The 14172-nt window shown below is 49.4% G+C and overlaps 1 protein-coding gene across 1 annotated transcript in view; it reads left to right on the top strand.

Annotated features, from left to right (window-relative positions):
* MNT (MAX network transcriptional repressor) overlaps positions 1–13670 on the top strand; it is a gene marked incomplete at its 5' end in the record, with an annotated part of 19772 nt that extends 6102 nt beyond the window's left edge. Inside the window, 3 exon segments of the mRNA XM_010166817.2 lie at positions 10450–10642; positions 12229–12448; positions 12450–13670. Of these exon segments, the coding sequence (XP_010165119.2) occupies positions 10450–10642; positions 12229–12448; positions 12450–12933 (897 nt within the window).
* Between the last annotated feature and the right edge of the window lie 502 nt (positions 13671–14172).

Genomic DNA, 14172 nt, shown 5'->3' with positions numbered 1-14172 from the left:
TCTGAATCACGGGATGCATTTGTACTAGAAGTTTGAGTGCTCTGTTTATTGGCCTGAAAAAACAGATTATTAGAAATCTGATTTGGATTTTCAGAGTTTAAAACTAAAAATGGTTTTTAGTTTATGGTTTTTAATTTTTTTAAAACTCTGTTTGAGTTTAGCTTTGCTCTGTCACAACAAAAATAAGGTTTATTGGTGTGGGAATGGGATGAACCACCTGGAGATGACACCCACCTCTCCCCAGCGGTTACAGAGAGCAGAGGTGGGACTGTGGACTGGGCTGGGACACCTCTTACCAGCCCAGGCAGGGTGAGATGAGTCCCAGCCTAATCTGCAGACAAGTACAGAGTTGGTCGTGATTACAAGAAAAAACCAAAGCAACATTTCCTTCTTGGCAGCAGATCACGCGCCAGACTGCGTGTTTCTCTTGACAGGCTTGGTCTTACCTCTCTCCCTTGAAAAGAGGAGAGGGGAATTGTACAAAGTAAATTGTAAAAGTAAAACCTCTTATTCTCAATATAGCAAAGTAGTTTTTTACTAAAGGGGGGAAAAAACCACCAGAAAACCGAAGCCAGATGAGTCTTGCAGAGGAGGAGTGCCGCGTGCCAGCCCCAAGCTCTGCTTAGCGGCCGATCTGTGCCCGCGAGGAGTATGACAGTGCACTAATTGTTGCTGCCTCTCTTCCTGCAAAATTCTTTTTCCTCATTCCAGCTGGAACTTCTTAGAGACAGGCTGTTTGTTTCCTTGGCTGGATTTAAATATTTGTATCTGCATCAAATCAGATAAGTCAGAAAGTTAAATTCTGAACTTCCCATGGAGCTGTCAGTTTAATTTATCCTTTGAGTTGGGCTTGTGCTCTGCAACAGTAAATTAGAATCTCTGCAATTAAACACACTGTTGCACAAAGGAAATTAGGCTGAACGCAGCTGGAAGTTAATAATCCTTTTAAATGGTGATTCAGTTCTAGGCGGTGCAGGCTGTTGCTGTGGCTCTGGGCTGAGGGAGTTGTCCCTGCGGGTCCCGGCAGCGGGGTGGGCTCCGGTCCCGAGCGGCAGAGCCTGTGACGAAGCGCATTTGTTATGCGGCCACCTCGCCCTTCCTTCTCTGCTTTCCTCCCTGCGAAACACGAGTGGAAATACTGGAGGCCTCCGGAAGGTTTATAAGACACGTGAAGTGACGTGGAAAAAAACGCAGTGGGAAGAAAATGCTGTTTGCTTTAAGAGAGCAGAGCCCTGTCCCTCGGCCGGGGCAGCCAGCGCTGCCACCGCAGCAGTGTCACCTCGCCGCAGCAGTGTCACCTCGCCGCAGAGCCAGGCTGCCAGGGGGAATTGCACCGTGCTCCACGTGTGCTGGAGAAGGTGCTGCTGGGGTGGCCAGGGCACGGAGCTCTGTGCAGGAGACGTCAGACACGGTTCATAGCCAGGACCTGGGTGCAGCTGGGTGTTCTGATGTGATTCTCTTTGAAGGATTCCTTGCCCCCTAGGAGATGTTGTAATCGTCTTAGTTGGCAGCTAATTGAAGCCCTTAAGCAAGACTGTTTTCTCTTCTGTGTTCCTGTCACTATGGTACCTGAACACCTTCCAGTTTCAGGGGTTATTTTCTGTTGTGTGTTCAGTATAAGATGCCATCCAGGTGACGTGCTCCCCAGGTGACTCTGGGACAGCCGAGCAGCTCCTCAGCAGCGCAGCTGCGGCCAGGCAGGTTTCACATCACACTGCACATCCTGCTTGTTTGCCAGTTTCCCCACTACAACCAGAGTCAAGTGCTGACTAAATAATAATAATGTGCTTACAAAACTGTAGGTAAAGCTGAGCCTCCCAGAGCCTGCAGAAGGCAGAGGACAGTCCTTAGAAGCTTGCGAAGCAGAGTGCTGCTGTGATCCAAACCGCTGCGTGTGCTGCTCGGATGCTGGCAGAAACACTGGGGGGATGTTCTGTGGTGACAGAGGTTGGGCCCTAGTCCTGCAGAGGGGTATTCACTCTGACTTTGCTTACAAATTTGTGGAAGTAATTTGCCAGTCCTCCGTGCTGCTTGTGGTGTTAAGAGAAAGAAAATAGCTGTGGTGAACTTAACGACAGGTTGGTGATATTACAAATGATTGATTGCCCCAGGAAGGGCAGAATTCCTTCGTGCTGCAGGAGCTGGGGCTGGCATTGCACCCCACACCCCTCTGGCTCGACGGGTATTGCAGCAAAGCCACTGACCAACACTGGCTGAAAACCTGCCTCTTGGGCCAGGCCTGTAGTCTTCCCAGGAATCACCCAGATAAATGTTGGTTGCAAACCAGTCTTTGGATTTTTCTGGTTGTGTGCACTTAGAGAAATGTATAAATGGTGGCAAAAGCCATCTAGAAGTCACAAGGCTGCTTGTGTGAAAGGCCTTTTGCTGTCACCTGAACTGTAGATCAAGTAGCCAGAGCAGTATTTTACCAGCATAAAATAGTATAGCATCTTCCTGATGGAACATAAGAAATACCGTCTGTGTGATGATACCTTCCCCTTGCAAGGCTGGGGCAGGTGCTGGACTGCAGCTCCCTCCCTGCTCCTCACAGTGAGAGGAAGCAGCACCTTACAGTTTCTGTGGTCTGATGCCTTTCTCAGGAGCAAAAATAGGATGTTCATACTAAAAAAAGATCATGATGTACTGGACTCAAGGTAATGGACATCTCTCTAGATTCCCAAGTAAATGACTGCATTGTTCATTCTGAGGGAAGTGTGCCTAATTTCCTCCTGTGATTACAAACGTGGGCTTCCTCAGCTGAACTGGCTTCAGATGGCCCTCCTGTGGCCTCAGCCGACCTGCTGGCGAGGTCACCGCTGCCCAGATCAATGTTATTTTCCTTTGTCATGTGTAACTGCTTTAGACTGAAGTTAAAGCAAGGACAAAAGTTCATAGGGCTCAGATCATTGTCAGGTGGAAAGAGAAATGGTAGTTCAGCAAACTGAAACCATGGGCACGGGTGTGAAATAGGCTTTAAGGGAGAGGTGCTTATCCTGGGCAGGAGAGCGGACTCCATCCCTTCCCATGTAAACCAAACCCTGTGATCCTGCAGCACGGGACACGTCAGCATCAGTCGTTGTACTCGGCTGCAGGAGGCTGTTGCAGTTGTTCACCGTTAGCACGTTGGTTATGTTGACTTGCCTTGTGCCTGCGTCCTCCTTTGTCACCGCTGTCCGCAGCCTGTGCTCCTCTGCCACCTCTCCTGCCTGTGGTGTGTTCACTGTCACCAACCCAGCTGAGAGCTCAGGGTGCTGTGTAAGACAAGCAATAAATTACAGAGCTGATTCCTGACCTCCTGCCAGGAGTAGAAATCCATCAGGCACTGACGTACCTGTGCTCATCAGTAATGCTAATTGTTTGTAAGAGATGTTTAAATTGTTTATCCTCACCTAGTCTCTATTGGCTTTTCAGGCTGCCTGGAGCAACGTGCTGTGCACCTAAACACAGTACAATTTCCCATCTATGCCAAAAATAAACAACAGAATTGACTCTCTCAAGGGCAGAACGGATACAAAGTACTGTCCAAGAATGCCTGAGTAGTACATGTGAAATCCTTAGTGCTCTCCTTTTTCAGATGATCTTGTGGACGTGTGAGCAGACCAGATACTGTTTTCACATTTGTTAAATTCTCCTGTTAATGACCACAGCATCTCTTCTTCTTTTGGTTTGGTTTGATTTACTGGTTGCTTCGTCAGTGCCTGAACACAATAATTCATCCCTGTCGCGTGCAGAGGACCAGAACAAGACCAGTGGATTTTTAAAGTCCCATGGAAGTGCTCGAGTTAGGGTGTGGGTGTTAGGTGGGTAAAGGAGGACACTGCACGTGTGCTGGCTCCTGGTGTAGGGAGGTGCTGTAGCACAGACAGAAAACCCACACGTCTGACGTCTGGTCTTGGATAAGGAGGGGAGCTCATTGACATTCAGGAGCTGCAGTGGCCGGATTATCGATCCAGATGCATAAACCAAACTGTGATGCTGAATCCAATTCCGTTCCCCACCCTGAAGAGTGTAGCTGCAAGTACTGGGGTTTTGTTCTGTGCCAGCTGCTGGGTGAAGGTACTTCCCTTCTCCAGAACTTGCCTAGTGAGAGCTGGGTCTGTTGGTTCTTCAGTGCCTCCCTCATGTGAGCAGCACTCACATGCCAAGCAGTGCTTCTTCGTGTTGTTTACCTGACCTGATCAATTAATTCTATCTTGTCTAATTAACCTGAATTTCGTTGCCAATAATAAAGGCTTCCAGCAACAATAGGCTGTGGTCACACAACATGGTGTCACCTGTAGATTTCAGAAAGTGATGGGAAGTAAGACCTTTGAAAAATAGTGTTTAGTAAAGTGAAGCAAGTTGGAACCTGCTTAGAGATGTGAAACAGGTAAGAATCAGGATGTAGAGTGGATCTTCCGCTGGAGTCAGTGAGAGTTGTTCATGCACAGGAAATGCAGGGTCTAATTCCTGCCCTTAATGAAGTCATTGAAGAGTTAATTGTAGCTCCAGAGACACGACATCAGGCTGCACTGATGTGGGAGATGGGGAGCTCAATGTGAGAAGCTGGGCGATGCTCAGAGACCTTCCAGTCCCTTGGCACTTGGCGTGCCAGTCTGAGCCAGCCAGAGTTCCCTGTCAGGCGTGTTTAACAGCTTCCAGCACACAACCTGGGTCTGTGCTTAGCATGCACTTCCACTGACGTAGCTTTCCCTTTGGATAACTGGCATGATCATTGAGGAGAAGAAATGTGGGATTCCCATCTTGAGCCAGAGAGACCCGGCTGACGTCCTGGCTGTTCGGTTTGTTCTGTGTTTTTGCTCTTCCCTGGGAGGTGGACAGGGAGGAGGTCTGGGGCCTCATGGCACAAGTTACAGGGTAGTTCTTGTTCGCAGTGGCAAAGGTGTGTGTTGATCCTCCTGAGAATTACAGTGAAGTAGTTACTGACCAATTATCTTCACAAATAGTTGCAGGAAAACAATGATGACTGCGTGTGCCGAAGCGCAGCGGAGCTCAGCCGTGTTCCACAGAGCTTTGCAGCTCTGGGTGTTGGTGGCAGCCTTGGGGTAGACATGGTCAACTGCAGAATCATAAATGAGGGGCCTTTGGAAGCTGTTGTACAGCTTAATCTGGTATCAGCTTCATCTGCTGTTGTCATGTTGGTGTTACTCTGATGTGATAGAAACACTGATAAAACACACTTTGGAGGATGTGGAAATAAGAGTGAGGTTTTTACAAGGCTTTCCATCTCACTTGTTATCTATCCAAAATTAATAGTGACTCTGATCCTGCCTGTGCCTTGGGCTTGCCCTGCCAATTCTTGTGGCTTTATCCGGACACTTCTCTCTGTGCAGCTGTGACGTCTTTTTTGTCTCTTTGCTGTCACTGCCGGGAGGACCTGTGCAGACCAGGGGAAGCTGGGTGACCTGGTGAAACAGTGGAGCTGCTTCTGCACAGGATGTTAACACGTGCATCAAATAAACAAACCAGGAAAAATGGATTTTTTTTTTTCCCATTTCTTTTTCTTTTATCTGTCTGTCTTGTCTTTTATGCCATGATGAGTTAAAATAGTGTACCAAGTTTGGGTTTAGAATGTCCCTTTCACTGTGGACTTGTTACTGTTTCTCCAGTCCCTGTTTCCCTCTGCAGACGTTCTGCAGTGATGTTAACGTGCAGGGTGGGTGGGTTTGCAGAGAGCTGCTCGATCCGTGCTGTGCTCTGCTCTTCCAGAGTGGTGTGTGTCGTGATTCAGAGCTCATCGTCCCCGCAGCTGGCACCTTCCTGTTGCTTCATATTTAAGAATTCCGTGGGGCTTTACCTACTGGAAGGCAGCCTCTCAGCCCGGTGGGGTGTGCTGTCCCATGCTGAGGAGCTTCAGCCTTGGGACCACCTTCAGGAGCAGCGGTGGGGAGTCTGTACTGGCAGTGTGCTGGCGCGGTGGGCACCGCAGCCGCTGCGCCAGCCGGGGCTTGCAGCCCTCAGCCCTGTAGCATGGAGGTGAAGGTTCTCACCCAGGTGCATGGGCAGGTGCCAGAGTCAATTTGTATTTAACAACAGGGTTTCACGTCCTCCCACTTCCGCTGTGGCCATAACAATGAGGGAGGTAGGTGGAGAGAAATCCTCTGGTGACCCAGATCTGCTCCGTGGGCCGTAGGTGGAGCCATCAGGATGTGAGTAACTGGCACTGACCTCCTTACAAGGATGGAGAAATGGGGAAGAGAGGTGGTGTGGGAGGATGGCATCCTTCTCTGAGTCATCAGAGCCTTCACCACGGTGCGTGTGCACGGTGCCAGGCTGGGATTTTTTGTCTTTCTGAATTAATTCTTTGTTTTCCTGGTTTGGATTCTTCCTGCCCTCTACCCTAGTGCCTGTTTGTCCAGAGAGCGGTGCTTTGGGAGGCCAGGTCTTCTTGGATCTGCAAGGCCAGTGCAAATAGCCGTGTTTCAGCTGTATTTTTGTTCCAGAGATTATGGCTCAATGTCTTTTTTTATCAGGAGTCTTAAGCACTAACAATGTGCAAATAATAAATGGATATAACAGTGCACGCTCCCATTTTCCCATGATTTCTCTGCTCCAGGCAGGTTTCCTGTTCTGGGAAGTATTTCTATCTGGACATTCATTCTTCCCTTGCAACTGGAGTGACGAGCGCTGGACACGCAGAGGCGCGATGGTGACAAGCCCCTGCACGCACACTCCTGTCACCCGCCGAGAAGCCGGTACAGCCTCCGCCACAGGTGACTCGCTCCTGACCTGGAGCGGCCGAGGTTGCTGTGTGTGTGGGGGGTGAAGTCACCTCCCAGCATGGCACAGGTTAAACACAGGGAGGAGCTGGGCCAGGCAGCCCTGCACCAGGGGTTGGTGCCGCTGGACTTGCCTGTCGCTGTGAAGGGTCTGGGGGAAGCAGCCGTGCTGGGGACAGGTTGAGTCACTGCAGGTGCTGGTGCTGGGACCTGTGAGTAGCGTAGGGGGGTCTCTGTGTTCCCCTTGCAATTTTTATTTCAGTTTTGGCACTTGTATAAAGCGTTAGCTTTGAGAGCTCAGGAGGCTGAGATCGGTGCACAAGCAGTGGTAGCCTGAAGTCCTTGTTCTGCTCCTCCTCTCCCTCAACACACAAGCTGTCACTTCTCAAAACCCCCTGAGAACTGGTCACTGCAGGACCCTTCCCCACGCTTCCTGCAGTGCTGAGCACTTGGAGTTGACATCTCTGGGCTTCGAGTCGAGCCTGCTGTGATTTGGTGTTGTATGATGATCCTGTCCTGAGCAAAGGCTGCCCGGAGCACCCGTGGAGAAAGTGCCGTGGTGCCAACTGTGGGTGTATCTGGAGGTGGGTGACGTCAGTTGGGTGTCACGCTTGGGATTGCTGCTCCCGCCCCGGCACGGCAGAGCGGCCGCGGTGCCGCAGGATGGCGGTGGCTGCGCTGGAGCTGTTGTGCCACGACCTGGATGTTCCCATCGGCGGTACCAGGCTGGCGCATCCGGCACTGCTGCAGGATTTCATCTCCAAGAACCAGCCGAGTGATGCAGTTACCATGGAAACCATGGCTTTGGTTTCCATGGCAACCAGCCGGGTTTCCTTACAGGCAGGAGGAGAGGTTCCTCTGTCACCTCTGCTCATGGCCTGGTCCTGCCCAGCGCTGCTTTCTGCCATTAGCATCCATGGGAGATGGGGTCTGGGGGGTCCTGGAGGCGCAGGGTGCAGGCCGGGTGCAGCTCACTGCAGAGCCTGGGGACACCGGCTGGTGCCGTCTGGGGAGCTGGCTCCTGGTGTCCCTGCCTTCATGGGCTCTCCTGCATCGCAGCAGGTTGGGCTGAGTGGGGACGAGTGATTTCTCCAGATCCTGGACTTAAAACAAAGCGCTCATGGTGCCTGGAGAACTTAATAGGAAACGTAGCAAGATTCAGAGTAGGAATGTCCAAATGATGTAACTGATGTAAACTCCAGAGTGCTGCGGGTCAGTGTGGCACCTCTGCCAACAGAGTCCTGGGGACCTGGGCTGTTTGGGGACTGCACATCCCTCAGCACCCCGCTGTCTTCTGATGGTTCTGGTCACACTGTTTGTGGAGACAGGCTGGTGGACTACTCGTGCTGTAGATCTGTTGCAGCCTGGCAGTCCTTGCAGAGATGATTTTCTTAGAATTTAGCTTTTTTTCGTGCTATATATAGGAGTCAAAGCCCCGTACAGCAGCGGAGAGGCTGACGGGCTGGATCAGATCCGTGATGAATCAGGCGGAGGTCCTGCTGGTGGGATTGCTGCTCCGGGACCTCCCCTGTCCCAGCAGCTCCTGGTTTGCTGCAGCGGCTGCGATCCCAGTAGCAAAGAGTTAAAGAATCTGGTTCAGAATTGCAAATCACTTTCATGATTGCTCATTGATGAGGAATTTTTAATCAGTGAACGCCATGTAATAGAACACAACAGCTGAAATAAGCTTTCGGAAAAGCTCATAATTGAAAGTGTGTTTTTAAATTGCTAATATAATGTTTGTAGGGGGAGCTTTTTAATAAGACCTTTTAAATCTCACTGCTGCCAGCTACGGGGCTGGCGTTATTCTTGAAGCAAGCGCAGAGAAAGCATTATTTTCAATCTTGACATAAGAATAAGCAATTTAATTACAGCCACCTATAAAATGGAAAATTCTTTACAGTGACAAATGACTGTTGCTGCTTAGTGACAACAGTAGTTTGTTTCTGGTTTCTTTACCAAATAATGGCAAGTGAGATGCACACAAGGACCAAATAACAGCTCTGGAACAGAGAAGAACCGGCACAAAGGAGCGAAATGCTGCATCGGGTGTCACTGCGGTTGTGCTGGTCTTGCCTTAATCATCCACACGGGTAAAGGCTGCTCTGGAGCTGACAGCTACGTGTAGAGGAGGAAAATCAGATACTCGCAGAGAGCAAAAGCAAACCCTCGTATGGGTTTTGATTTGGTCACTGCTGTTTCAGTACAAGACGACTCTTCACCACTGTCCTTGTTGCCTTGTCACTGTCCCCAGCCGTGTGCGGCAGCAGCAGCCGCTCCGCGCAGTGTGGATGTTGGCTGCACCGGGGAGGGTTGTGGTCAGAGTCGGGTCATGGCCCTTGGTCTTCTGCAGGCATTGCCAGGCAAAGGACTTGCTCTCAGCTTCAGCATCAGGGCTGTTTTCCGTGGGACCACTCTATGTTATATTGTATATATCTGGCAGGGACGCTGATCCCTGCAGCAAACCATTACTGTGCACTCCCTTTGGCCGCAGCTCCCTATTTCACACGTGGGCAGGAGTTAAACTCTTCAGAGTGAAATGATCAACTTGTTTTCACCAGAGCCAGCAGCTGATTTGTGAAACTTCCCAACCATCAAAAGCCATGGATGGATTCATGTGGAAGTGAGGAAATCCATGATTTCTTCCTGGGGCAGGTCAGCTTCCCCCCCCATCAGGGTCAGGGTTTACTGGCTCTGTTGAGTGATGCTCTTGTGGAATTTTGCTAAGTGCATGGAAGTGAAGAATAAATGAGTTTTAAAGTTGTGATTCTCACCGCTGCTGCTTACAGTTAAAAAAACAGCAAGAGGGACAGAACTGGCCCCTTGGCCTGAAAACTGACCATTTTGAGAGGCTTTTAGCTGAGCTGAAGCCAGCTGTGCCAGGAGCAAGGCAGAAGCCTTGTTGAGAGGAGTTGTATCCATTTACTCATCTGGAATGGTGCCCTGCAAATACACATTGTTTGGCCAGTTAAAAAAATCTTTCTTTGTTACTATCAGGACAAAGGTACCTTTTCCTTTCTTTTTTTTTTTTTAAATTTTATTTTACTTTTCTATGAGGAGAAGGCAGGAGCTGCCCTAGTCATTGTGTTGGCTTAGGCTGAATTAACAGCCTGGCTGAACAGGCTTTAAAGTTATTCCTGGCTAACTTTTGAGATAAAAGAGCAGCACCACCACTGGAACGCATGAGGTCAGGTTCTGATTGCAGTTGTCCTGGAGAGCTCGAGAGAAATACAGAGCACTTATTCAGAAGATGGTGGGTCTGATCCTCTGCTGCTCTGCTAACCGTCAGGTTTGTGTTTCAATTCAGTGCTTGCCAGCGGTGAGTGAAGAGCATCCGTGCAGGGCAGGCTGGGTATGGCTGGTATTTTCAGGAGTGTGTGTGTGATTTAGAAACCCGATGGTGAAACGACTTCAGAAGGTGGACAGGCTGGATGTGGTTTTGCAGATTTCACTTACTTTGTCTCTTTTATGCTCATAGGAGGCTCATCAGTTTTCCTTCAGAAGGCAGAAAGCAGTTGCACACAGTAACCCTTTAGGTTTTCTTGGCCAGCTCTTGTCCTTTCCCTTTCTGCCTGAATTTGAAAGGCATAACTGTACATGAGCATGTTTTACACCAGCATAACTGGTCATTAAAAAAAAAAAAAGCTATGGACATGGGAGTAACCAGATTAGTGTAGATTATATTTGTCTTTATTCTCCTTTAATTTCTTTCTCTTACTTCTGTTTTTAGACTTTAAAGAGAAAGGAAAAAGAATATGAACATGAGATGGAGCGGCTGGCAAGAGAGAAGATTGCTACCCAGCAGCGACTGGCAGAGCTGAAGAACGAGTTGAGCCAGTGGATGGACATCTTGGAGATTGACAGAATTATTCGACAGACAGTTCAGCCAGAGGATGACCAGGCATCTACCTCGACAGCATCAGGTACCCATAATTACTCTCTTCTTGTAACTGTCACTGTATGTCACTGACACAGTTATATAGTGGTGATGGGAATCTTCATTCAGCCCCATCAAGGGTTTTTTTTCATTCAGAGTAAAGTAAAAGGTTTTCAGGTGTTTTGTAATCACTGATGTAATAATACACTGCAGCCTGTGTAAATGGAAAATCGTCCATCAACACAAGGTAGATACAGAGTGCAGGTTTGCGTGTTCCATCTGCTGGTACCTCACATGGAGCTTTCAAATCTTAGTTCTCCTTTTGCACAACTAACTACACGTCCCTGTTAGAGCTGAGTAGTGTGTGAGCATCCTGATGTGTTTGTGCTTGGATACGGGAGGGTGTTCAGCCACGTAGAGAAGAAGGAATTGGTACAGGAAGGATCACCAGAGCATTTGAACAACTCAATGAGCCTTCACCTTGTGTGGACAGGATTCACAGCGAAGATAAAATGATACTAATGAATATCTGGCGTGCTGTTCCCAGTAAGGAGTGTTTGTCAGATAGGAGAGTGCATGCTTGTCTCCACACCAGTCACCTGCAGCAGGAAGAACAGGCGGTCCGCGGATGTACGGTGCTTTGCTATCCAGAGATGGGGAGGCTGCAGCCGTCCGTAACCGTTTGCAGCAGTTCCTTCCAGTCGTGACAGCATTTGCTCTCGGCTCTCCAGGCAGCGAGCTCCAGGAAGGGAAAACCTGAGCTTTCTGGTTCAGTCAGGCCTGTATCAGGCTCATCCCCTTTGAACGTACCCGCAGACTCCGAGTGTAGGCTGATGGAAGTTGAGGGTAGGAGTGCTCTGTCGATAGGAGCTGCTCACCTCTCCAGCTGGCCTCTGCTGAAAATGATCGCTTCAGACTGCTCCTGACCGCAGAGCTTGCCAAGGGGAAGTGTCTTCCCTGGTTTTCCTGCTGCTTCTGTATCTTCTGAGATTTTTAATCTCTAGTGCATGGCTGGCTTTAGAGCAGGCAGCGCAAGATGCTCTGCTCATCTTCCTGATCTCCGCAGGGTCAGCATGTTCCTGCGTTGCTTCGTTAGTTCCTGGACTGGACGAGAGTCCATTTTCCAGAACCAGAGGAGGAGCTCGCTGCCATGTTTTCCATGGCTGTTTCCTTCCTGCTCTGGGAGCAGAAGGGCTGGTACCAATCAATGGAACAACAGGACAGGAAAAGAAAGGAAACCCTGTTCCTCTTCCCAGGAGGCCTCTTCAGCCCAGACAGAGTTCAGCCCAGGTGCTCTCCATCTGCCTCCGCTCACGTTGCTTCCCATGCCTGCCAAGCGAGATCCCAGCCTGTTGTGAGCACCACTCTCTAGCCAGGGCTTCGAGCTAGTCTCACCAGCCTGGCTCTGGGTCCTTGGCCCACAAGCAGGGAGGAGAGGGGTGTTCCACCCCACTGGAGCTTGGTGGAGCCTGCCGTGCCGTGCTGTGCCGTGCCGTGCCGTGCTACCTGCCCATAGCTCAGTGACTCCTGCTGCTGTCTCTTCTGCCTGTGCTGCCGTTCAGGGAGGCTGGTTAGTCCAGTTCGTGCTCTGCTTTCTTTTTTATGGGAGTTTCTTCCTTTCATTTTTTCCAGAGGGTGAAGACAACATGGATGAAGACATGGAAGATGACAGGCCAGTGAACTCATTACCAAAACTAACCCAGCGCCAGCACCCTGAGCTCCTGAAAGCCGTCCCTTCAAACGCTGCTTCCCACCACCCGGCAGTCCTGCCTCAGCACCTCTCCATCCAGCAGAAACAACCCCCAGCCCACGCACAGCCTCCCATCCAGACACAAGCACTGGTCCAGCCGCAGGGCACAGACTCACATCGTGGCGGCTTCGACAGTGCAATCGACTGTTATTGCCCACACCGCCACGACCCACGCTTCGGTCATTCAGACTGTCAACCACGTCATTCAGGGTCCACAGACCAAGCACATTGCTCACATTGCACCTTCCACCTCCAGCCCTGTGCAACTTACCACTGCTGCTCAGCCCATCGGCCACATCACTGTGCACCCGGCCACCATCAACCACATGGCCCACCTTGGCCAGCAGCTGCCCATCTACCCTCAGCCCGTGGCCGTCAGCCAGCCCGTGGTGAGCCACATCGCTCACACCATCTCACACCAGCAAGTGAACGGAACCACAAGCCTTGGCCAGCCAGCGGTGATGGCCAAGCCTGCTGTAGGAACCCAAGTTGTCCATCACCCGCAGTTAGTTGGGCAAACAGTCCTAAACCCGGTGACTATGGTAACGATGCCATCATTCCCAGTGAGCACGCTGAAGCTGGCCTAGCGGGGATCGTCCCATGGCGAGGTCTTTGTTGGGAACCTTTCCTAAACTCCATACATTCCAACCACGTCCGACTCCGCGGGAGGGAGGGAGCGAGGGAGGGAGGTGGCAGGAGGCCGGGCTGGGCTGTCCTCAGCCGCCCAGTTACCAGCCCGCCGCGGGCAGCGAGGGACGGGGCCTCTCTGCACTTGGATCTTGCTAATCCGAGAAAACTTCAAAGACAGTTGTTCATGGTGATTTTTTTTCCTTTTATGTGTAATCAGTGAAATATGGATATGACGTTCTTAAGACTTTAATTTTCCCCTTTTATGTGTTGCTTCTTTGTAGAATAAAAATTGCTGATCTCTTTATTGAGACGTTGCGTAGAATGGGAAAAAAATCATAGAAGTCTATATTTATATATATGTGTGTATGTGTGTGTATATATATGTATATACATATATATATAAATATAACATTTGAAGAAGGCCTTTTGTAAGGTTGATTATTTTGCAGGATTATTAGACAAAATTCATTTTTGGAGGAAGAAGACAGAGTGTCCTCTCTAAACAGGAAACTAAGGTAGATGGTTTGGTGGACCAGGGTACATATACAGCAGCAAAAAATACCCAAACAGTTAAACCACGTTAAAGGTATTTCCCATCAATAGATGACATTTCAAAGCAACCATCTAAAATCACTGTGACTTGTTACGGCATTTTAAGGAAATTCTCTGTCCTGTCTAATAAAAGGAAAAAGAATACACACCCGGACTTGATTTGTTGCAGTTTTATAAATGACTTGATTTTTATAGCTATGTCAAAAAAAAAAAAAAAGTTTTTTATTATTTTAATAGTTGACAATGTTTTTTGTTTGGATGGTTTTTGGGGGGGTTTGTTCTTTGTTTTAACTTGGTTTTGCTGATGCAATAATTGGTTTTGCAGATCTCTGTGCATGGCACCCCCCCTTTGAGGATTCCTCATGCCAGTCCCAAGCCCCCAGGTTTCTTGGGTTCGTTTTTGTTTTGCAGAGGCAGATATTAGACCGTGCTTTTGCCATGTAAGACTGGACTAGATGATCCTTGAGGTCACTTCCAACCTGGTATTTTTGATTCTGTGACTCTGATTTTTTGTGCTGGTAACTTGCAATATGTTTATCTGGCCTGAGAGAGCAGAACCTGGGACAAGACAACCAACAGAAATGAAGTAGATTTGCTGCATGGTTACTTTTCTTTTGTGAGCTGGTTCCTGAACTGACCACGTT

The sequence above is a fragment of the Antrostomus carolinensis genome, unplaced genomic scaffold (assembly GCF_000700745.2).
Source record: "Antrostomus carolinensis isolate BGI_N321 unplaced genomic scaffold, ASM70074v2 scaffold22794, whole genome shotgun sequence".
NCBI classification, from domain to species: Eukaryota; Metazoa; Chordata; class Aves; order Caprimulgiformes; family Caprimulgidae; genus Antrostomus; species Antrostomus carolinensis.
Note: the sequence above shows the minus strand (reverse complement) of the source record. Positions and strands in the feature narration are given on the sequence as shown.